This window comes from Bombina bombina, chromosome 4 (assembly GCF_027579735.1).
Source record: "Bombina bombina isolate aBomBom1 chromosome 4, aBomBom1.pri, whole genome shotgun sequence".
Lineage (NCBI taxonomy): Eukaryota > Metazoa > Chordata > Amphibia > Anura > Bombinatoridae > Bombina > Bombina bombina.
The window spans coordinates 458,280,001-458,305,046 of record NC_069502.1 but is presented as its reverse complement, the minus strand read 5'-3'; the positions used below and the strand labels follow the sequence as shown (position 1 = coordinate 458,305,046).

The 25,046-nt window shown below is 40.4% G+C and overlaps 1 protein-coding gene across 3 annotated transcripts in view; it reads left to right on the top strand.

The window, feature by feature from the left end:
- ABCC5 (ATP binding cassette subfamily C member 5) overlaps nt 1-25,046 on the top strand; it is a 259,944-nt gene that overhangs the window by 92,741 nt on the left and 142,157 nt on the right. For all 3 annotated transcript variants that reach the window (XM_053710320.1, XM_053710322.1, XM_053710321.1), the window contains exons 7-9: nt 11,784-11,957; nt 13,469-13,616; nt 14,584-14,732. In XM_053710320.1, the coding sequence (XP_053566295.1) occupies nt 11,784-11,957; nt 13,469-13,616; nt 14,584-14,732 (471 nt within the window). The remainder of the gene's footprint in view (nt 1-11,783; nt 11,958-13,468; nt 13,617-14,583; nt 14,733-25,046) is intronic.

Below are 25,046 nucleotides of genomic sequence, written 5' to 3'. Positions count from 1 at the left end.
GCATTACCAGTTTGTGGCTCTTCCCTTCGGGTTAGCTACAGCCCCAAGAATTTTTACAAAGGTTCTGGGGTCTCTTCTGGCGGTCCTAAGACCACGGGGCATAGCAGTGGCCCCTTATCTAGACGACATCCTGATACAGGCGTCAAACTTCCAAATTGCCAAATCTCATACGGACATAGTGTTGGCATTTCTGAGGTCGCATGGGTGGAAAGTGAACGAGGAAAAGAGTTCTCTATCACCCCTCACAAGGGTTTCCTTCCTAGGAACTCTGATAGATTCTGTAGAAATGAAAATTTACCTGACGGAGTCCAGGTTATCAAAGCTTCTAAATTCCTGCCGTGTTCTTCACTACATTCCGCGCCCTTCGGTGGCTCAGTGCATGGAAGTGATTGGCTTAATGGTAGCGGCGATGGACATAGTGCCATTTGCGCGCCTACATCTCAGACCGCTGCAATTATGCATGCTCAGTCAGTGGAATTGGGATTACACAGATTTGTCCCCTCTGCTAAATCTGGATCAAAAGACCAGAGATTCTCTTCTCTGGTGGCTATCTCGGGTCCATCTGTCCAAAGGTATGACCTTTCGCAGGCCAGATTGGACGATTGTAACAGATGCCAGCCTTCTAGGTTGGGGTGCAGTCTGGAATTCCCTGAAGGCTCAGGGATCGTGGACTCAGGAGGAGAAACTCCTCCCAATAAATATTCTGGAGTTAAGAGCAATATTCAATGCTCTTCTAGCTTGGCCTCAGTTAGCAACCCTGAGGTTCATCAGATTTTAGTCGGACAACATCATGACTGTGGCTTACATCAACCATCAAGGGGGGACCAGGAGCTCCCTAGCGATGTTAGAAGTCTCCAAGATAATTTGCTGAGCAGAGACTCACTCTTGCCATCTATCAGCGATCCATATCCCAGGTGTAGAGAACTGGGAGGCGGATTTTCTAAATCGTCAGACTTTTCATCCGGGGGAGTGGGAACTCCATCCGGAGGTGTTTGCTCAATTGGTTCATCGTTGGGGCACACCAGAATTGGATCTCATGGCGTCTCGCCAGAACGCCAAGCTTCCTTGTTACGGATCCAGGTCCAGGGACCCAGAAGCGACGCTGATAGATGCTCTAGCAGCACCGTGGTTCTTCAACCTGGCTTATGTGTTTCCACTGTTTCCTCTGCTCCCTCGACTGATTGCCAAAATCAAACAGGAGAGAGCATCGGTGATCTTGATCGCGCCTGCGTGGCCACGCAGGACCTGGTATGCAGACCTGGTGGACATGTCATCCTTTCCACCTTGGCCTCTGCCTCTGAGACGAGACCTTCTACTACAAGGTCCTTTCAATCATCCAAATCTAATTTCTCTGAGACTGACTGCCTGGAGATTGAACGCTTGATTTTATCAAGGCGTGGCTTCTCCGAGTCAGTCATTGATACCTTAATACAGGCACGAAAGCCTGTAACCAGGAAAATCTACCATAAGATATGGCGCAAATATCTTCATTGGTGTGAATCCAAGAATTACTCATGGAGTAAGGTTAGGATTCCTAGGATATTGTCCTTTCTCCAAGAGGGTTTGGATAAAGGATTATCAGCTAGTTCTTTAAAGGGACAGATTTCTGCTCTGTCTATCCTTTTGCACAAGCGTCTGGCAGAGGTTCCAGACGTCCAGGCATTTTGTCAGGCTTTGGTTAGAATTAAGCCTGTGTTTAAACCTATTGCTCCTCCATGGAGCTTAAACTTGGTTTTTAAGGTTCTTCAAGGAGTTCCGTTTGAACCCCTTCATTCCATTGATATCAAACTTTTATCTTGGAAAGTTCTGTTTTTGATGGCTATTTCCTCGGCTCGTAGAGTCTCTGAGTTATCAGCTTTACAATCTGATTCTCCTTATCTGATTTTCCATACAGATAAAGTAGTTCTGCGTACAAAACCTGGGTTTTTACCTAAGGTAGTTTCCAACAAGAATATCAATCAAGAGATTGTTGTTCCATCATTGTGTCCTAATCCTTCTTCAAAGAAGGAACGTCTTTTACATAATTTGGACGTAGTCCGTGCTTTAAAGTTTTACTTACAAGCGACTAAAGATTTTCGTCAAACATCTTCCCTGTTTGTTGTTTACTCTGGACAGAGGAGAGGTCAAAAGGCTTCGGCAACCTCTCTTTCTTTTTGGCTTCGGAGCGTAATACGCTTAGACTATGAGACTGCTGGACAGCAGCCCCCTGAAAGGATTACAGCTCATTCTACTAGAGCTGTGGCTTTCACCTGGGCCTTTAAAAATGAGGCTTCTGTTGAACAGATTTGCAAAGTGGCGACTTGGTCTTCGCTTCATACCTTTTCAAAATTTTACAAATTTGATACTTTTGCTTCTTCGGAGGCAATTTTTGGGAGAAAGGTTCTACAGGCAGTGGTTCCTTCCGTTTAAGTACCTGCCTTGTCCCTCCCTTCATCCGTGTACTTTAGCTTTGGTATTGGTATCCCACAAGTAATGGATGATCCGTGGACTGGATACACCTAACAAGAGAAAACATAATTTATGCTTACCTGATAAATTTATTTCTCTTGTGGTGTATCCAGTCCACGGCCTGCCCTGTCCTTTTAAGGCAGGTCTATATTTTAAACTACAGTCACCACTGCACCCTATGGTTTCTCCTTTCTCGGCTAGTTTCGGTCGAATGACTGGATATGGCAGTTAGGGGAGGAGCTATATAGCAGCTCTGCTGTGGGTGATCCTCTTGCAACTTCCTGTTGGGAAGGAGAATATCCCACAAGTAATGGATGATCCGTGGACTGGATACACCACAAGAGAAATAAATTTATCAGGTAAGCATAAATTATGTTTTTTCCCCATTCCTGAAACTGTCATTTAAGGAATTTGATCATTTTGCTTTATATGTTGTTTTTTCTATTACATATTGCAAGATGTCGCAATCTGACCCTGTATCAGAATCTACTTCTGGAAAGCTGCTGCGTGATGTCAGTTCTACCAAAGCTAAGTGCATTTGTTGTAAACTTGTGGTAACTGTTCCTCCGGCTGTAGTTTGTGTTAGTTGTCATGATAAACTTTCAAAAGCAGACAATATTTCCATTAGTAATAATCCATTACCTGTTGTTGTTCCTTCAACATCTAATGTTCAGGATATTCCTGTTAATGTAAGAGAATTTGTTTCTAATTCTATTCAGAAGGCCCTGTCTGTTATACCACCTTCTAATAAACGTAAAAGGTCTTAAAACTTCTCATAAATCAGATGAATTTTTAAATGACCGCCAACATTCTGATTTATCCATCTCTGATGAGGATCTATCTGGTTCAGAAGATTCTGCCTCAGATATTGACACTGACAAATCTTCATATTTATTTAAGATGGAGTTTATTCGTTCTTTACTTAGAGGTGTTGATTGCATTAGATATGGAGGAGTCTAGTCCTCTTGATATTAAAACCAGCAAACGTTTAAATTCGGTTTTTAAACCTCATGTAGTTATTCCAGAGGTTTTTCCAGTTCCTGATGCTATTTCAAATGTAATTTCTAGGGAATGGAATAGTTTGGGTACTTCATTTACTCCTTCTTTAAGGTTTAAGAAAATGTACCCTTTGCCAGCTGATAGATTGGAGTTTTGGGAAAAAATCCCCAAAGTTGATGGGGCTATCTCTACTCTTGCTAAACGAACTACTATTCCTACGGCAGATAGTACTTCTTTTAAAGATCCTTTAGATAGGAAGCTTGAATCCTTTCTAAGGAAGGCTTATTTATGTTCAGGTAATCTTCTTAGGCCTGCTATTTCTTTGGCTGATGTTGCTGCAGCTTCTACTTTTTGGTTGGAGGCTTTAGCGCAACAAGTGCCAGATCATAATGTGTATAGCATTGTTAAACTTCTTCAACATGCTAATAATTTCATTTGTGATACCATTTTTGATATCATTAGAATTGATGTCAGGTATATGTCTTTAGCAATTTTAGCTAGAAGAGCTTTATGGCTTAAATCTTGGAATGCAGATATGACTTCTAAGTCAACTTTGCTATCTCTTTCTTTCCAAGGTAATGAATTATTTGGTTCTCAGTTGAATTCTATAATTTCAACTGTCATTGGGGGAAGGGAGCTTTTTTGCCTCAGGATAAAAAATCTAAGGGTAAATATAGGGCTGCTAACCGTTTTCGTTCCTTTCGCCAGATTAAGGAACAGAAGCCTGACCCTTCCCCTAAAGGAACGGTTTCCAATTGGAAGCCTTCTCCAGTCTGGAATAAATCCAAGCCTTTTAGAAAATCAAAACCAGCTCCCAAGTCTGCATGAAGGTGCGGCCCTCATTCCAGCACAGCTGGTAGGGGGCAGATTACGATTTTTCAAAGATGTTTGGATTAGTTCAATTCAAAATCATTGGATTCAGAACATTGTTTCTCAAGGGTACAGAATAGGTTTCAAGGTAAGACCGCCTGTGAGAAGTTTCTTTCTCTCACGCATTCCAGTAAACCCAGTAAAGGTTCAGGCTTTCCTGAAATGTGTTTCAGACCTGGAATCATCTGGGGTAATTGTGCCAGTTCCATATCTGGAACAGGGTCTGGGGTTTTATTCAAATCTGTTCATTGTACCAAAGAGAGAGAATTCCTTCAGACCAGTTCTGGATCTAAAAATTTTGAATCGTTATGTAAGAATACCAACATTCAAAATGGTGACTATAAGGACTATTCTGCCTTTTGTTCAGCAAGGGCATTATATGTCCACAATAGACTTACAGGATGCATATCTTCATATTCCAATTCATCCAGATCACTATCAGTTCCTGAGATTCTCTTTTCTAGACAAGCATTACCAATTTGTTGCTCTTCCTTTTGGCCTAGCAACAGCTCCAAGGATCTTCTCAAAGGTTCTCGGTGCCCTTCTCTCTGTAATCAGAGAGCGGGGTATTGCAGTGTTTCATTATTTGGACGATATCTTGGTACTTGCTCAGTCTGTACATTCTGCAGAATCTCACACAATCAACTCGTGTTGTTTCATCAAAGACATGGTTGGAGGATCAATTTACCAAAAAGTTCCTTGATTCCTCAGACAAGGGTAACCTTTTTGGGATTCCAAATAGATTCAGTATCCATGACTCTGTCTCTAACAGACAAGAGACGTCTGAAATTGGTTTCAGCTTGTCGGAACCTTCAGTCTGTCATTCCCTTCAGTAGCTATATGCATGGAAGTTTTAGGTCTCATGACTGCAGCATCGGACGTGATCCCCTTTGCTCGTTTTCACATGAGACCTCTTCAGCTTTGTATGCTGAACCTTTGGTGCAGGGATTATACAAAGATATCACAATTGATATCCTTAAATCCCAATACTCGACTTTCTCTGACTTGGTGGTTAAATCACCAGCGTTTAGTTCAAGGGGCCTCTTTTCTTCGTCCAACCTGGACTGTGATTTCAACAGATGCGAGTCTTTCAGGTTGGGGAGCTGTCTGGGGATCTCTGACAGCGCAGGGGGTTTGGAAATCTCAAGAGGCGAGATTACCAATCAATATTTTGGAACTCCGTGCGATTTTCAGAGCTCTTCAGTTCTTGCCTCTTCTGAAGAGAGAATCGTTTATTTGTTTTCAGACAATGTCACAACCGTGGCGTATATCAATCATCAAGGTCGGACTCACAGTCCTCAGGCTATGAAAGAAGTATCTCGGATACTTGCACGGGCGGAATCCAGCTCCTGTCTAATCTCTGCGGTTCATATCCCAGGTATAGACAATTGGAAAGCGGATTATTTCAGTCGCCAGACTTTACATCCGGGAGAATGGTTTCTTCACCCAGATGTGTTTCTTCAGATTGTTCAGATATGGGGGCTTCCAGAAATAGATCTGATGGCTTCTCATCTAAACAGGAAACTTCCCAGGTATCTGTCCAGATCCAGGGATCCTCAGGCGGAAGCAGTGGATGCGTTGTCACTTCCTTGGAATTATCAACCTGCTTATATCTTTCTGCCTCTAGTTCTTCTTCCAAGAGTGATTTCCAAAATCATGATGGAACGTTCGTTTGTACTGCTGGTGGCTCCAGCATGGCCACACAGGTTTTGGTATGCGGATCTTGTTCGGATGTCCAGTTGCCAACCTTGGCCACTTCCGTTAAGGTCAGACCTTCTATCTCAAGGTCCGTTTTTCCATCAGGATCTCAAATCATTAAATTTGAAGGTATGGAGATTGAACGCTTAGTGCTTAGTCAAAGAGGTTTCTCTGACTCGGTGATCAATACTATGTTGCAGGCTAGTAAATCTGTGTCTAGAAAGATTTATTACCGAGTTTGTATGTCTTACATTTCATGGTGTTCCTCACATAAGTTCTCTTGGCATTCTTTTAGAATTCCTAGAATTTTACAGTTTCTTCAGGATGGTTTGGACAAGGGTTTGTCCGCAAGTTCCTTGAAAGGACAAATCTCTGCTCTTTCTGTTCTGTTTCACAGAAAAATTGCTAATCTTCCTGGCATTCATTGTTTTGTTCAGGCTTTGGTTCGTATCAAGCCTGTCATTAAGTCAGTCTCTCCTCCTTGGAGTCTTAATTTGGTTTTGAGAGCTTTACAGGCTCCTCCGTTTGAGCCTATGCATTCTCTGGACATTAAATTACTTTCTTTGAAAGTATTGTTTCTTTTGGCTATCTCTTCTGATAAGAGTTTCTGAATTATCTGCTCTTTCTTGTGAGTCTCCTTTTCTGATTTTTCATCAGGATAAGGCAGTTTTGCAGACTTCATTTCAATTTTTACCTAAGGTTGTGAATTCCAACAACATTAGTAGAGAAATTGTTGTCCCTTCGTTGTGTCCTAATCCTAAGAATTCTTTGGAAAGATGTTTGCATTCTTTGGATGTGGTAAGAGCTTTGAAATATTATGTTGAAGCTACTAAAGATTTCAGAAATACTTTTAGTCTCTTTGTTATCTTTTCTAGTCCTAAGAAAGGTCAGAAAGCTTCTGCTATTTCTTTGGCTTCTTGGTTACAAACTTTTGATTCATCATGCTTATGTGGAGTCGGGTAAATCCCCGCCTCAGAGGATTACGGCTCATTCTACTAGGTCAGTTTCTACTTCCTGGGCTTTTAAGAATGGAGCTTGTGTTGATCAGATTTGCAAAGCAGCAACTTGGTCTTCTTTGCATACTTTTACTAAATTCTACCATTTTGATGTTTTCTCTTCTTCCAGTTTTTGGTAGAAAAGTTCTTCAGGCAGCTGTTTCAGTTTGATTCTTCTGCTTATAATTTCAGTTTTTTTCATTATATGATTAAAACGTTTTGATTTGAGTTGTGGATTCTTTTTTCAGGGGAATTGGCTGTCTTTATTTTTATCCCTCCCTCTCTAGTGACTCTTGTGTGGAGTTCCACATCTTGGGTATTTGCTATCCCATACGTCACTAGCTCATGGACTCTTGCCAATTACATGAAAGAAAACATAATTTATGTAAGAACTTACCTGATAAATTCATTTCTTTAATATTGGCAAGAGTCCATGAGGCCCACCCTTTTTTTGTGGTGGTTATGATTTTTTTGTATAAAGCACAATTATTCCAATTCCTTGTTGATGCTTTCGCTCCTTTCTTATCACCCCACTTCTTGGCTATTCGTTAAACTGAATTGTGGGTGTGGTGGGGGGTGTATTTATAGGCATTTTGAGGTTTGGGAAACTTTGCCCCTCCTGGTAGGAATGTTTATCCCATACATCACTAGCTCATGGACTCTTGCCAATATGAAAGAAATGAATTTATCAGGTAAGTTCTTACATAAATTATGTTTTTGCCTTCCTGGACAAGCATTTCCAAGGGCCCTCCTTGCTGTAGTCAGACTACAGGGGATTGCTTTCACGGCATTCTTAGATGACATCTTGGTTCAGGCTCTATCTTTACATTTTTAGCTTCATCTCCCACAGAGAAGTTATTCTGGTATCTTTAGATGCATGGCTGGAAATTTAACCTAACCTTAAAGGGATAGTCAAGTCTAAAAAAAACTTTCATGATTTAAATAGGGCATGTAATTTTTGTGTGCCCGAGATTTTTACAACGGCAGGCGCCAATATTTTTGCGTCACCTTGGGTTCTCCAGAAGGGTGAATATCTCTGATGCACGTATTGCTGGGTCACAAGGCAACAGGCGCGAATCCTCCGCCTAAGGCTCAGGTGCAGGGGCTTGGGGAGCAATGCTACATGATCTGCACTAAGCTCTTCCTCTTCCTAGGGCATGTAATTTTAAACAACTTTCCTATTTACTTTTAGCACCAATTTTGCTGTGTTCTCTTGGTATTCTTAGTTGAAAGCTAAACCTAGGAGGTTCATATGCTAATTTCTTAGACCTTGAAGGCCGCCTCTAATCTGAAGGCATTTTGACAGTTTTTCACCACTAGAGGGCATTAGTTCATGGTAATTACTGTGTTAGTTATGTAAAACTGGGGAATGGATAATAAAGGGATTATCTATCTTTTTAAACAACAAAAATTCTGCTGTTTAATGTCCCTTTAAACCCCTAACATGAGTGAACTTTTTAGGGATCATAGATTCATCAGCATGCATATTTATCTCACAGATCAACGTAGGGAGAAGCTTCAGGCTGCCTACCGTCTACTTCAATCCAATCCTCTGTCTTCAGTGGCTCAATGCATGGAGGTGGTAGGTATTATGGTTGTGGCTTCGGATGCTATTTCTTTTATGCGCTTTTATCTGAGACCTCTACCGTTATGGAATAAGAGTTCTCCACAGGCAATGGAATGGGAATCATTTACACCTGTCTTGGGTAATATCAAGAAAGTCTCTCTCCTGCTCGCTGTCTCAGGAACCCATTCTCCAGGGCATGTGATTCCTGTGTCCATCCGGGGAAATCTTAACAATAGATGCAAGTTTGACAGGCTGGGGTTCTGTGCAGAGTTTTTTTTGAGAGCTCAGGGAACCTGGCGACTAGAGGAAGCGATTCTCCCAATCAACGCTCTGGAACTGAGGGCCATCTTCAGCGCTCTTCTGTCGTGGCCCCAGTTACATTACGTTCATTCTATTTCATTACAATCGGACAACATCACTACCGTGGCCTATGTCAATCACCAGGGCGGTGATTACAGCTCTCTGACGTTGCGGAAAGTGTCCTGTATCCTTGAAAGGGCAGAGGCATACCAATACCAAATACCAGCCATCCACATTCCAGTTGTGGAAAACTGCTAAGCAAATTTTTTGTGCAGGCAGACTCTGCACTCTGGGGAATGGTCTCTAAAACAGGAGGCTTTTTTGAGATCACCTGAAGGTGGGGATGTCCAGAGATAGATCTGATGGCTTCCTGTCTCAATGCTAAACTTCTGAGATATGGGTCAAAATCGAGAGATCCTCAGGCGGAGTTGGTGGACACCTTAGCAGTTCCTTGGCACTTCAATCTAGTGTATCTTTTCTCTCCATTTGTTTTGCTCCCTCAAGTAATAGCTCAAATCAAACAGGAGGGAATTTCAGCAATCCTGTTAGCTCCTGGGTGGATACACAAGACTGTATTTTAACAAATATTGGTATCTCTAGTAACTAAAAACAAACATGGTGTGTTGACAATCTTGAAATCAGCTAACAATTTATTTCATAACATTTGGCAAACCTTTCCTGTGTTCATTACACACATTTATTTGCCTTAAATACCTAAGAGTGATTTTAATGAATACTATCCTATTTTATGTGACTTAATAAAAGTTGAGTTTTAACGGCATGCACCACAACCCCATATTTCTCACACTTGATGAAAGTTGTATACTTTCACCAGCTTTTTAAGATGAATTACTTATCTTAACCCTCGAGTGATATCAGTGTATACTTTGCAAGAGTTGGTCTCTTCACCTCTCGTTTCCTGTCTGCTGTTTTCAAACCTATTGATCCTCCATGGAGTCTTAATCTTGTTTTTAGAGCTCTATTTGAGCCTATGCATTGTATTGATATTAAGTTATTAACTTGGAAAGTGTTGTTTGTTAGCTATTTAATCTGCTCGTAGAGTTTTGGAATTGTCTGCCCTCCAGTGTGCCATTCGGATAAGGCTGGGGTTTTACCTAAGGCTGTCTCAACTCATAATATAATATCAATCAAGAAATTGTTTTTCTGTCCCTTTGTCTCAATCCTTCTTCCTCCAAGGAGAGGTTATTGCATAATCTGGATGTGGTAAGAGTTTTGTCTTCATGCTACCATGGAATTTTGTCAATCTTCTATTTTTATCCTATTTTCTGGTAAGCATAAGGGTCAGAATGCCACCGTTGTTACTCCTGGCTCAGAAGTTTGATTCGCATGGCTTATATAGAAGTGTGTCAGCAGCCTCCATCCCAGATTACAGCACATTCTACCCGTGCGGTATCTACTTCCTGGGCCTTCAAGAATGAGGCTTCAGTTGAATAGATCTGTAAGCCTGCTACTTGGTCTTGGTTACATACTCAACCAAATTTGACTGATTTTGATGTTTTTGTCTCCGCAGAGGCATCCTTTGGGAGAAAGGGTTCTTCAAGCGGTGGTACATAGTATATAAGGACAGCCTTTACCTACCTTTCCCTCCCTACAATTTTTGTGGAGTTCACAGCTGAGGGAATTTGTTAACCATAGATTATGAATGGAATTTGGACTCTCACTGCCATTACAAAGAAAATCTAATTTATGCTTACCTGATAAATTATTTTCTTTCTTGGCAGTGAGAGTCCACAAACCCGCCCTGAAATAATGTAGTGGCGCGCATTTGTTATGGCACCTCTTTACCCCTTTTATCTCTTTACTTTTCCTTATCCTCAGCTTGAACTACTGAGAGGGTAGGGGAACTGGGATGAATATTTCAATGGTCTGTTTGGGATGTCTTTGCCTCCTCCAGGTCTAGTATTTCCCATAGGTTATGAATGGAATTCATGGACTCTCCCTGTCAAGAAAGGAAATCATTTATCAGGTAAGCATACATTATATTTTTACTCTTCTTGGTTCTAAGCTGCTTCTGAGTCAAATTGTTGTGTTTAAATTTATTTATGAAAATGGCCTCAAGCAGTACTCATTACTGCTGTTCAAATAAATAAAATAAAAAAAGAAATAAAGATTGAAAGCACAAAACACATGCTTTTCTAGTTTGTTGCTTACTTGTTCATATCAATAACTTTGCTGTGTTTTCACACAAGCAGCAGTTTAAAATAAGTAATGTTATTTATTCCTAACAAATATGTGACTCTTAAAGGGACAGTCTACTTCAGAATTTGTATTGTTTAAAAAAGATAGGTTATCCCTTTATTACCCATTCCCCAGTTTTGCACAGTTATATTAATATACTTTTTACCTCTGATGACAGACTTGCATTTTAGCCAGTCAGTGCCCTCTCATAAGTAACTAACACCACAGGACACAATGTTATCTATATGGCACATATGAACTAACACCCTCTAGCTGTGAAACATTTAGGATACAAGTGATATAATGATATTATTACCTAATACCTATCTTACCAATATATACCTCATTTTATATATTTGCCTATTTGGTATATACACCTGTATACCTATACATTCTCAGTATTTGGTAATAATATTGTTAGATCACTTTTACCTGTGGTCTTGAGCGCACCCTATTGGGAGTTATATATTATCTCCCTCATTACTAGCTGTGAAACATTGTCAGATGCATTGAGATAAGAGGGGGACCTTCAAGGGCTTAACATAAGCATATGAACCTGACTAGGTTTAGCCTTCAAAAAAAAAAATACCAAGAGAACAAAGCAAATTTGATGAAAGTCATTTGTAAATTTGCATGGCCTATCTGAATTATGAAAGTTTAATTTTGAATAAACTGTCCCTTTAAGCTTTGCTTGTTTTACCTTACAGCTTATAAATGTGTGCTCTAGTGATGGTCAGCGAATGTTCGAAGCTGCTGCAGTTGGTAGTCTGCTGGCTGGAGGACCCATCATTGCTGTTTTAGGAATGATTTATAATGTTTTTATACTGGGTCCCACTGGCTTTCTGGGTTCTGCCATCTTCATCCTCTTTTACCCAGCTATGGTGAGTAATTTGTGTTTGTGCCTATATAATGCAAGGGGTTTACAATTTGCAGCATATATTTACCACTTTGTGATGCAAATGTTCAGGTACCGTTTATTATTTTTGGATGGTTGGGGTAAAAAGGCAATAATCACTTATAATTTAGGAGTATGTCTCATTAATTCTGTAATTGTTTGTCTTAGTGCACATAGGGATGAATACATTGGTTGATTGTTGTTAGACTATGTAGCACGTTATTACATGCAAAGTATACTTTAAGAGGCAGTCTACTTGAAAACGTTTGTTTAAAAATACAGATAATCCATTTATTACTCATTCCCCACTTTTGCATAACCAACACTGTTATATTAAAATACTTTTTACCTCTGTTATTACATTGTATCTAAACCTCTGCAGACTGCCCCCTTACTTCAGTACTTTCGACAGATTAGCCAATCAGTGCTCACTCATAAATAACTCCACAGGAGTGAGCACAATGTTATATGTATGGCACACATGAAAACTGTCAAAATGCACTGAGATAAGAGGCGGCATTCAATGGCCTACCTAGGTTTAGCTTTCAACAAAGAATACCAAGAGAACATAGCAAATTTGATCAAAGTAAATTGGAAAGTTGTTTAAAATGGCATGCCCTATCTGAATCATGAAAGTTTAGTTTTGACTAGACTGTCACTTTAAATGTCTGTACAGAAAAATGTAAATATAAGTGGCAAAGTGAGTTTTGTTGTACAAGTATTTCTTTAAAGCTTTTGCAGTTCTTGATTAGGACTTTTTAGATGGTGATAATCACTGTTTCAGCATAAAAAAAATGTTAATTCTTTAAAATCAAAATAATCCTGAATTGAAATTTTAGTGAACTCCATTTCTGTGTATTTCCAGTTTTGCAAATTGATAAAACAAAAGACAAATTTAAAGGGACATAATACTCATATGCTAAATCATTTGAAACTGATGCAGCATAACTGTAAAAAGCTGACAGGAAAATATCACCTGAGCATCTCTATTTAAAAAAGGAAGATATTTTACCTCACATTCTCCTCAGCTCAGCAGAGTAAGTTCTGTGTAAAAAGTTATACTCGGCAGGTAAAAAAAAAGAAGAAATGAACTGCAGCCAATCGGCATCAGCAGTACTGAGGTCATGAACTCTTTTACTGTGATCTCATGATCTTTGACTTAACTCTCATGAGATTTCATAGTAAACTTCCTTACACTAAATAGGGAAATAAGGTGAGTGTGCACGAAAGCTCACTCCCTTAGCTGTCCCAGAACAGACATACTTATTTGCTGCTTAGAAGTCCTTTACAATGGGATGTGGCTACTGAGAAACTTAAAAAATCTTTCTTTTTTACATAGAGATGTTCAGGTGATATTTTCTAGTCAACTCATCACTTTCAAGTGTTTAAACATTTGGGTATTATGGCCCTTTAAGTATTGTAAGATTTAAAACATCTCTTTTCTGTGAGTTCAGTATGAATACAGCAATTTCATGAAAACTTTTGCAATCCCTGTAGATGTTTGTATCCAGACTTACTGCCTATTTCAGAAGAAAATGTGTGTGTGTCACAGACGACCGTGTACAAAAGATGAACGAAATTCTGAACTACATTAAATTTATAAAAATGTACGCCTGGGTAAAGGCTTTCTCTCAAGATGTGCAGAGTAAGTTCTGTCTGACTTGTGTGGTTGGAATTTGCATGCTTAGATTCACTCTTCTGTGGTGGTTCTTCTTGTAAAGGAATACTGAACCCGCATTTTTTTTTCTTTAATGATTCAGATAGAGCATGCAATTTTAAGCAACTTTCTAATTTACTCCTATCATCAATTTTTCTTCATTGTTTATGTATCTTTATTTGAAAAAGCAGGAATGTAAGTTTAGAAGCTGGCCCATTTTTGGTTCAGCATCCTGGATAGCGCTAACATTTAGCCACCAATCAATATGCGCTTCCCAGGTGCTGAACCAAAGATGGGCCAGCTCGTAAGATTACATTCCTACTTTTTCAAATAAAAATACCACGAGAACAAAGAAAAATTGATGATAGGAGCAAATTAGAAAGTTGCTTAAAATTGCATGCTCTGTCTGAATCATGAAAAGAAAATTGGGTTCAGAATCCCTGTAAGTGATAAGTAAATGTTCATTGCAGATATATATGTGTTTTATATAGTACAATTATGAGCATGTTATTTCAGAGAAGATCTAGCTCAGATACTTTATTTGTGCCTATATACATTAAGTATACTGTATCTTAAACTGAAACCCGTTTTGTGTAAAATTGTGCTAGCTCCATGCTCCCTAGTGAGGCCAAAAAGCAACCTGTAACCTGCAAATGTTGCAAATCAATAGCTGGTTTTGAAACCCTAAGTTACAGATTTGTGCTCACTGGCCTCTCTAGGGGGGTGTGAGACCTAACACAATTTTTACACAAAAGAAGTCATATTCTTCCTTCTCGTAACACTTGTTTCTTAGTTTGGGCTAAATAATATTGAGTGGTATGTAGTGAATAAACTCTTCTATGTTGTTATAAAACCATAACCAAGTTTTAATGCCTATAGAATTGTTAACTACAAGAAAAGTTACATTTGTTTCTTTTGCCCACACCATGTTTTATAAAAACCTGTTTCTGTCTAGAAATTCGTGAGACTGAGCAAAACATCCTGGAAAAAGCAGGATATTTCCAGAGCATAACTGTAGGAATTGCTCCAATTGTTGTTGTGATTGCCAGTGTTGTGACCTTTTCCGTTCACATGATCCTAGGATATGACCTTACTGCTGCGCAAGTAAGTTATGACATCACTTGTGTGGTTTTGGAAATTGCAAAACCATTAAAGAGTAACAATTAAAAATGTACGAGCTGGGTTGTCCAACTTATTATCTACTATACAAATCCTGGCCCCCAGTCATCTGCCAGTTTTAAGCATGCTGTGCAGGAAGGAGACCATGCATGGTGATTGTGAGGTTTTAATCTTTGCATGTGCAAGTAGACAAGCTGTGTGAATTATTGCCTCACTCCCCCCTGTGTGCATTTGTCTTTTTTTTTTTTACACCTGCTCCCTGTCTCTGCATTACTTTTTCTTTCTAATGGCAGCAAGAGTCCACAAAATCCTTTCATAACCTAGGGGGAAATACTTCACCTGGCCTCCAGGAAGAGCAAAGACACCACAAACAATGCATTAAATATCCCTCCCACTTCCCCTACCCTCTCAGTAGTTCTTTGCCTCGTTTCATGAAGGTTGGCAGAGAGAAGTGCTCTGCTAAAGATTCAGGGGTTTTTTTTGTCCTCCATGGATTGTTTCCTGCAAGAGGGTGAATTGTTGAAAGCCATGCAATTAGAGTTTTGATCTATATTAGATGCTAGTGGTCACAAGGAAGTTCCCATGTATCCTTCCAGTGTTCTTATGCTATCCTCCATTCAGGCAAACCGTGTTAGTTACACTGATTTCTCCAACATAGGTGTGTCCGGTCCACGGCGTCATCCTTACTTGTGGGATATTCTCCTCCCCAACAGGAAATGGCAAAGAGCCCAGCAAAGCTGGCCATATAGTCCCTCCCAGGCTCCGCCTACCCCAGTCATTCTCTTTGCCGTTGCACAGGCAACATCTCCACGGAGATGGCTAAGAGTTTTTTTGGTCATTTTCGCGCCACTAATGCGCAGTTGTTTTTGGAAAGCAAGGCATGCAGATGCATGTGTGAGGAGCTAAGAACCACTGAAAAAGCTTATAGAAGGCATCATTTGGTATCGTATTCCCCTCTGGGCTTGGTTGGGTCTCAGCAAAGCAGATACCTGGGACTGTATAGGGGTTAAATGTAAAAACGGCTCCGGTTCCGTTATTTTAAGGGTTAAAGCTTTCAAATTTGGTGTGCAATACTTTTAAGGCTTTAAGATACTGTGGTGAAATTTTGGTGAATTTTGAACAATTCCTTCATACTTTTTCACATATTCAGTAATAAAGTGTGTTCAGTTTAAAATTTAAAGTGACAGTAACGGTTTTATTGTAAAACGTTTGTTGTGCTTTGTTGACAAGTTTAAGCCTGTTTAACATGTCTGAACCATCAGATAACGATGTTCTATATGTATGAAAGCCAAGGTTTCTCCCCATTTAAATATATGTGATAATTGTGTCATAGTGTCCAAACAAAGTAGGGACAATAATGCCATAGATAATGATATTGCCCATGATGATTCCTCAAATGAGGGGAGTAAGCATGGTACTGCATCATCCCTTTCTGTGTCTACACCAGTTTTGCCCACACAAGAGGCCCCTAGTACATCTAGTGCGCCAATACTTATTACCATGCAACAATTAACGGCTGTAATGGATAATTCTATTGCAAACATTTTATCCAAAATGCCTACTTATCAGAGAAAGCGCGATTGCTCTGTTTTAAACACTGAAGAGCAAGAGGACGCTGATGATAACTGTTCTGACATGCCCTCACACCAATCTGAAGGGGCCAGGAGGGAGGTTTTGTCTGAGGGAGAAATTTCAGATTCAGGGAAAATTTCTCAACAAGCTGAACCTGATGTTGTAACATTTAAATTTAAATTAGAACATCTCCACGCACTACTTAAGGAGGTATTATCTACTCTGGATGATTGTGACAATTTGGTCATTCCAAAGAAATTATGTAAGATGGACAAGTTCCTAGAGGTTCCGGTGTCCCCTGATGCTTTTCCTATACCCAAGCGGATGGCGGACATAGTAAATAAGGAGTGGGAAAGGCCCGGCATACCTTTTGTTCCTCCCCCTATATTTAAGAAATTATTTCCTATAGTCGACCCCAGAAAGGACTTATGGCAGACAGTCCCCAAGGTCGAGGGGGCGGTTTCTACTCTAAACAAACGCACTACTATTCCTATAGAAGATAGTTGTGTTTTCAAGATCCTATGGATAAAAAGTTAGAGGGTTTGCTTAAAAAGATATTTGTTCAGCAAGGTTACCTTCTACAACCAATTTCATGCATTGTTCCTGTCACTACAGCTGCGTGTTTCTGGTTCGAAGAACTAGAAAAGTCGCTCAATAAAGAATCTTCGTATGAGGAGGTTATGGACAGAGTTCATGCACTTAAATTGGCTAACTCTTTTATTTTAGATGCCGCTTTGCAATTAGCTAGATTAGCGGCGAATAATTCAGGGTTTGCTATAGTGGCGCGCAGAGCGCTTTGGCTAAAGTCTTGGTCAGCGGATGTGTCCTCCAAGACCAAATTGCTTAACATCCCTTTCAAGGGTAAAACACTGTTTTGGCCCTGACTTGAAAGAGATTATTTCAGACATCACTAGGGGAAAGGGCCACGCCCTTCCTCAGGATAGGTCTTTTAAGGCTAAAAATAAGCCAAATTTTCGTCCCTTTCGCAGAAACGGACCAGCCTCAAATTCTACACCCTCTAAGTAAGAGGGTAATACTTCTCAAACCAAGACAGCCTGGAGACAGATGCAAGGCTGGAACAAGGGTAAGCAGGCCAAGAAACCTGCCACTGCTACCAAAACAGCATGAAGTGTTGGCCCCCGATCCGGGACCGGATCTGGTGGGGGGCAGACTTTCTCTCTTTGCTCAGGCTTGGGCAAGAGATACTCAGGATCCTTGGGCGCTAGAAATAGTTTCTCAAGGTTATCTCCTGGAATTCAGGGAACTACCCCCAAGGGGAAGGTTCCACAGGTCTCAATTATCTTCGAACCAAATAAAAAGACAGGCATTCTTACATTGTGTAGAAGACCTGTCAAGAATGGGAGTGATTCATCCTGTTCCATTAGGAGAACAAGGGATGGGGTTTTACTCCAACCTGTTCATAGTTCCCAAAAAAGAGGGAACATTCAGACCAATTTTAGATCTCAAGATTTTAAACAAGTTTCTAAGGGTTTCATCGTTCAAAATGGAAACCATTCGAACGATCCTTCCTACCATCCAGGAAGGTCAATTCATGACCACGGTGGATTTAAAGGATGCGTACCTACATATTCCTATCCACAAGGAACATCTTCGGTTCCTAAGGTTCGCCTTTCTGGACAAGCATTACCAGTTTGTGGCACTTCCATTCGGATTAGCCACTGCTCCAAGGATTTTCACAAAGGTACTAGGGTCCCTTCTAGCGGTGCTAAGACCAAGGGGCATTGCAGTAGTACCTTACTTGGACGACATCCTGATTCAAGTGTCGTCTCTGTCAAAAGCAAGGGCTCATACGGACATTGTCCTAGCCTTTCTCAGATCTCACAGGTGGAAAGTGAACATAGAAAAAAGTTCTCTGTCCCCGTCAACAAGAGTTCCCTTCTTGGGAATAATAATAGTTTCCTTAGAAATGAAGATTTTTCTGACAGAGGCCAGAAAATCAAACTTCTAAGCTCTTGTCAGGTACTTCATTCTGTTCTTCTTCCTTCCATAGCGCAGTGCATGGAAGTAATAGGTTTGATGGTTGCGGCAATGGACATAGTTCCTTTTGCACGAATTCATCTAAGACCATTACAACTGTGCATGCTCAGAGTTGGTGGCTGACCCTGGACAACCTGTCACAGGGAATGAGCTTCCGCAGACCAGAGTGGGTCATTGTCACGACCGACGCCAGTCTGGTGGGCTGGGGCGCGGTCTGGGAACCCCTGAAAGCTCAGGGTCTATGGTCTCGGGAAGACTCTCTTCTCCCGATAAACATTCTGGAACTGAGAGCGATATTCAATGCTCTCAAGGCTTGGCCTCGACTAGCAAAGGCCAAATTCATAAGGTGTCAATCAGACAACATGACGACTGTTGCATATATCAACCATCAGGGGGGAACAAGGAGTTCCCTGGTGATGGAGGAGCATCCGGGGGAGTGGGAACTCCATCCGGAAATCTTTGCCCAAATAACTCAATTATGGGGCATTCCAGACATGGATCTGATGGCCTCTCGTCAGAACTTCAAGGTCCCTTGTTACGGGTCCAAATCCAGGGATCCCAAGGCGACTCTAGTGGATACAATAGTAGCACCTTGGATCTTCAACCTAGCTTATGTATTCCCACCGTTTCCTCTCATTCCCAGGCTGGTAGCCAGGATCAATCAGGAGAGGGCTTCGGTGATCTTGATAGTTCCTGCGTGGCCACGCAGGACTTGGTATGCAGACCTGGTGAATATGTCATCGGCTCCACCATGGAAGCTACCTTTGAGACAGGACCTTCTTGTTCAGGGTCCATTCGAACATCCGAATCTGGTTTTCCTCCAACTGACTGCTTGGAGATTGAACGCTTGATTCTATCAAAGTGTGGGTTTTCAGATTCTGTAATAGATACTCTTATTCAGGCTAGAAAGCCTGTAACTAGAAAAATTTACCATAAAATATGGAAAAAATATATCTGTTGGTGTGAATCTAAAGGATTCCCATGGAACAAGATAAAAATTCCTAAGATTCTTTCCTTTCTACAAGAAGGTTTGGAGAAAGGATTATCTGCAAGTTCTCTGAAGGGACAGATCTCTGCTTTATCTGTTTAAGCGTTTGTTCAGGCTCTGGTTAGAATCAAGCCTGTTTACAGACCTTTGACTCCTCCCTGGAGTCTTAATCTAGTTCTTTCAGTTCTTCAAGGGGTTCCGTTGGAACCCTTACATTCCGTAGATATTAAGTTATTATCGTGGAAAGTTTTGTTTTTTGGTTGCAATTTCTTCTACTAGAAGAGTTTCTGAGTTATCTGCTCTGCAGTGTTCTCCGCCCTATCTGGTCCATGCAGATAAGGTGGTTTTGCGTACTGAGCCTGGTTTTCTTCCGAAGGTTGTTTCCAACAAAAATATTAACCAGGAGATAGTTGTACCTTCTTTGTGTCCGAATCCAGTTTCAGAGAAGGAACGTTTGTTACACAATTTGGACGTAGTCCGTGCTCTAAAATTCTATTTAGAGGTTACTGAAGGTTTCAGACAAACATCTTCTTCGTTTGTTGTTTATTCTGGTAAAAGGAGAGGTAAAAAAGCAACTTCTACCTCTCTTTCCTTTTGGCTTAAAAGCATTATCAGATTGGCTTTTGAGACTGCCGGACGGCAGCCTCCTGAAAGTATAACAGCTCACTCCACTAGGGCTGTGGCTTCCACATGGGCCTTCAAGAACGAGGCTCCTGTTGACCAGATATGTAAGGCAGCGACTTGGTCTTCACTGCACTCTTTTGCCAAATTTTACAAATTTTATACTTTTGCTTCTTCGGAGGCTATTTTTGGGAGAAAGGTTTTGCAAGCCGTGGTGCCTTCCGTTTAGGTGACCTGATTTGCTCCCTCCCTTCATCCGTGTCCTAAAGCTTTGGTATTGGTTCCCACAAGTAAGGATGACGCCGTGGACCGGACACACCTATGTTGGAGAAAACAGAATTTATGCTTACCTGATAAATTACTTTCTCCAACGGTGTGTCCGGCCCACGGCCCGCCCTGGTTTTTTAATCAGGTCTGATGAATTATTTTCTCCAGTCACCACGTTACCATATGGTTTCTCCTATATATATTTCCTCCTGTCCGTCGGTCGAATGACTGGGGTAGGCGGAGCCTGGGAGGGACTATATGGCCAGCTTTGCTGGGCTCTTTGCCATTTCCTGTTGGGGAGGAGAATATCCCACAAGTAAGGATGACGCCGTGGACCGGACACACCGTTGGAGAAAGTAATTTATCAGGTAAGCATAAATTCTGTTTTTATCTTTGTTTTAAGGACTCCTTCAGGATACAAGAAGTTGGGTAAGTAATGCTTTATGTTTACTTTCTAATGGCTTGTTGCCTAAGAGAACAGTGTGAGCTTGCAGATTGCTTAATGGACAGCACGGCTTTAAGATGAGCATAGATGCATAGGTCCCTTCCAGATAGGGGGGTAAACTTTACTACAGCCAAAATAAGACTGTATGTCGCAATCCATTATTATGGTGTTTCTCCCTCTCACAGTCCAGTGGCTTTATTTAGAGGGAGCTATATGGTGTTGAGACTCTTGGGCTCCAGTAATCTAAGCTTATTTATGAAGGAGCTAATTATATATGCCACTTCTTTCTCTCCATAACTCTTGTCCCTCTAACCCCGGGCGTAGGGAACTGTTGTGTCTCTCTACAGACCCGGTCTATTTGAGGTCAGCTGGACTCTCTTCAGAGTAGTATTCTCTCCTAGACCCCTAATTTTAATTTCAAATAAGGGACAGATGGGGCCACAGCTTCTATGGGAACTTCATTTCATGGTGTTCCTGCGGTGGTTGGAGTTCACCCCCCCCCCCCCTGCTGCAGAAACACTTAGGCGTGCACTGGCGTACAGGCTGGTATCCCTAAGGCAGTGTCATGGGCCTTTTCCTCTGACACCTAACTCCACCGGAGGCGGTGGATCTCTTCAAAGGGGATCGCTACTTCACGGACCCTCCCGGGGAAGTGGTGAGCAGATATCAGGGCGTGCCTATATATAATGGTAATGTATCTGTGGGCTATGGCTATCCCTCATGTTACAGGGATTTTATCCTTTGTTAAAGCGATCGCTGGGTCATTTTATTGAGTGCCATAACGTTTACAATATTAATGGGTAGCAGGGTCGGTAAGAAGCGCAATGCGGCTCAGCTTAAGTCATATACATGTCTTATAATTGACATATTTCTTTATTATATCACATTGCCAATGCTTAAAAGATTACTGTAAAAAAAAAAATGTTTAAAACTATTATAAAAAACTATTGCTCAATATCAAACTGATAAAATGCACTTACTGCAAATGTTGAATGACCTGTTTATTATCTAAAAAAAATGACATCATGAAAGACAACCCACTAATATGGGCATGGAATATGGGCAACCCACCAATCGGCGGCTGTTTTGTTGCATAAAATTATAATATTTACTAGTGGTCTTGCGCATGCGCATTCCGTCTGTTTTTGATTGTGCATGCGCTTTTCTTCATCTGAAGCCAATATTACCTGCAACCACATACTGGAATAACACATTCATGCATGCAGCCATCCTACATTCAACACAGAGATCCAGCGAGTGACGTCTTTAATGATGTTGCGCTAGCTTGTGCATGTGCATTGGGCTAAGTAACACCATATTCCAACCTGGGTTGTCAAAAAATGAAAGCAATATTGCGGTGAAACAGTAAACACTTATAAACAAAAGTACATTAAAAAGGGTATTAATTCACCACATTAATTTCATTTATGCAAACGAGTTTCGAGTTCAGTGTCCCTTTAAACACACTTATTGCTGATATAGAAAATTAACCTTTTTTTTTTTTTTTTTTTTTTTTAGCATCAACATTGTTTAAACATAGCATTGCAAATAATAGAACAAATTTATTATATAGAGGATAAACTTACCTGTGCTTCATCAGCATTTCTAATACTTAAAGTAAATGTCAAGTTTGATGAATCAGTGCCCGGTTTTTAAAAACCCTATTAAAAACATGGTCACTTTCATTCATCAAACTTTTCACTCGTTTTGTTAAAATACTTTTTATCTTGAAAGCTGCTCCAGCGCTTCCCCCGTCCGTCGCAAGCCTCTTCATATGTCAAAAATGACAAATCCGGCTTCCTCCAATCACGGCGTTGCCTCAGGCAAGGATTCCCCTTGGGGGGGGGGGGGAGCCTTGATTGGAGGATGCTATATTCATCATTGCTGACGTATAAAGTGACGAGCGGCAGGAGGGGGAATCGCTGGAGCGACTTTCAAGATTAAAATCTAAGTATTTTAACAAAACGAGTGAAATGTAAAGTTTGATGAATGAAAGTGCCCCTGTTTTTAATAGGGTTTTTTAAAAACCGGACACTGATTCATCAAACTTGACATTCACTTTAAGTGTACTTATTTCTTATATTGAAAATAAATATATGGTGATTTTATTTAGTTTTTTTCAATGCTTAAACATGCTTATTTGTTATATAGCAAATTCTCTTATTTGGTGGTTTATCAACCTAACCAATGTTTTATCATGCTTATTTTTATATACAGGATAAACATATCTGTAATTAGCATTACTAGTGCTTAAAGTGACACTGAACCCAAATTTTTTCTTTTGTGATTCAGATAGAGCATGAAATCTTAAGCAACTTCCTTATTTACTCCTATTATCAAATTTCCTTCATTCTCTTAATATCTTTATTTGAAATGCAAGAATGTAAGTTAAGATGCCGGACCATTTTTGGTGAACAACCTGGGTTGTTCTTGCTGATTGGTGGATAAATTCATCCACCAATAAAAAAGTGCTGTCCAGAGTTCTGAATAAAAAAAAAGCTTAGATGCAATTCTTTTTCAATTAAAGATAGCAAGAAAACGAAGAAAAATAGATAATAGGAGTAAATTAGAAAGTTGCTTAAAATTGCATGCTCTGAGGAGAGAGGAAGAGGAGGAGCCTGTACACTAATTGCACCTGTGCAGGTAGCACTCCCCTGCAGCTACACCTTGGCGGCGTGTTGCGCTTGGTCCCTCAAAGCCTGAGAGAAATCCTGCAGCTGGCTAACACTACGCTCCAGTTACCTCTATAGCGTAAACTATGAACATACGCTAAAGAAAATCTTTGGACAAGAGAGCAATATTACCATTGCCTTGACTATTTGTTACATATCTGGCAAATAAAACTGCATACAAAACTGAGCATTACAGTTGCAACGGTGAAGTCCTCCCTCCCTCCCCCGGCTGGGTAGAGGAGGTAGTAGGTCAACAAGTAATTTTCTTACCCTTTATCAAGTTATTGGATTTGCCTTAGCGATATTTACCCCATTTCGAGTGTGGCGTCCTGCTGAGGTTCGATGCTCGTTTCCTGTATCTCTCCAGGGGTGGTCTGAGGCTGAGTTGAGTGAGGTCGCTCCCACCCACCGATGCTGCGTGTGGTGAGCTGACACAGAGGTACAGCGGCAGCTGACGGAACCGGCCCCCCTTCCTGACTGGATCTAACGCAGAGTGATCCATTTGATCAAACACGGGGATGAGGCTCCAGAGGCTGACAGACTGAACCGGCTGGTGAAAAACAAGAGCTATAGAACCTGTTTCTGTCGGAGGAAGCTAAGGGGTAAATATATGTGCTACAGATCTTGTGAATTTGTTCGGCTAATCCCCGATGACAGTTGAAATACCAACGCCGAAAGGGTAAGAAAGAAAAGTAGAGAAAAGGGGGAAGAGAGATAACTGTAAAAGCAGGGTGATGCTGGCGTGCTATATTGGTTGAGGATTGACCTAAAGCAATCTGAATAGTGTCAGACTTAACAGTTAAACCGGACTGATACTATTAAAGTGGAACTTATCTAATATGTGTTGCTGGCGTGCTACATTGGTTGAGGATTGATCTAAAGGAAATTTGAACAGTGTCAGACTTAACAGTTAAACCGGACTGGTACTATTAAAGCGGAACTTGTCTAATATATTTAAAGATTGACTCAAACATCTTTATATAAGCACAAGTATATCTGGGTATACAAAGTCGCAACTAACTGAACCTGTTGAAGTGCTAAGGTTCTTTAGTCTATTGGACTTTTCTGGATACATAATAACTCAGAGTCTGAAAGTTATAAATCAAAACAAAAACGTTTTTTTTTTATTTTTTTTGTGTGTTTTGTAATATACAACAAATATGATGGTTCTGATTAGATATCTATATAGTGTTCATAATAGAATGTGCCTGTTTAACTTTTTTCCTTAAACAATAATTTAGACGTATATACACACTAGGAATAGACTCACAGCTGAATGATAATAAGGGATTAAACGGTTGGAAAAATCAGAGAAATCTATGTAGTATTTCAAAAAAAGGACTGCTAGATAAAATTGTCTAAAATAACTTGATAGCAGTTTTTTTATACTAATGTTAGAACTGGGAATTTAATAACAAAAATATTACAATTAGAACTCTTGGGGATTATAAGCCTCTTTTACCCATTAACACATGAGTATCAAATACACAGGGCGACTGTTAATGGATAGAATCTTGTATGATAGCAGGTGACCTTGTTTTGTTGATATAATCTTTTTCAATCCTTCATCTTTATCACAGAATAGTGATAAACAGACTGCAGACTTTATTACGAATATAATATTTTTTCTCTAAAAGCTTGCCAGCTATCTTAATTTACATAAAGAGAGGGGAAAGGAAGGGAAGAAAGAGGATCAAAAATAGGAAAGAGGGTATTAAGTACTATATATAAAAATT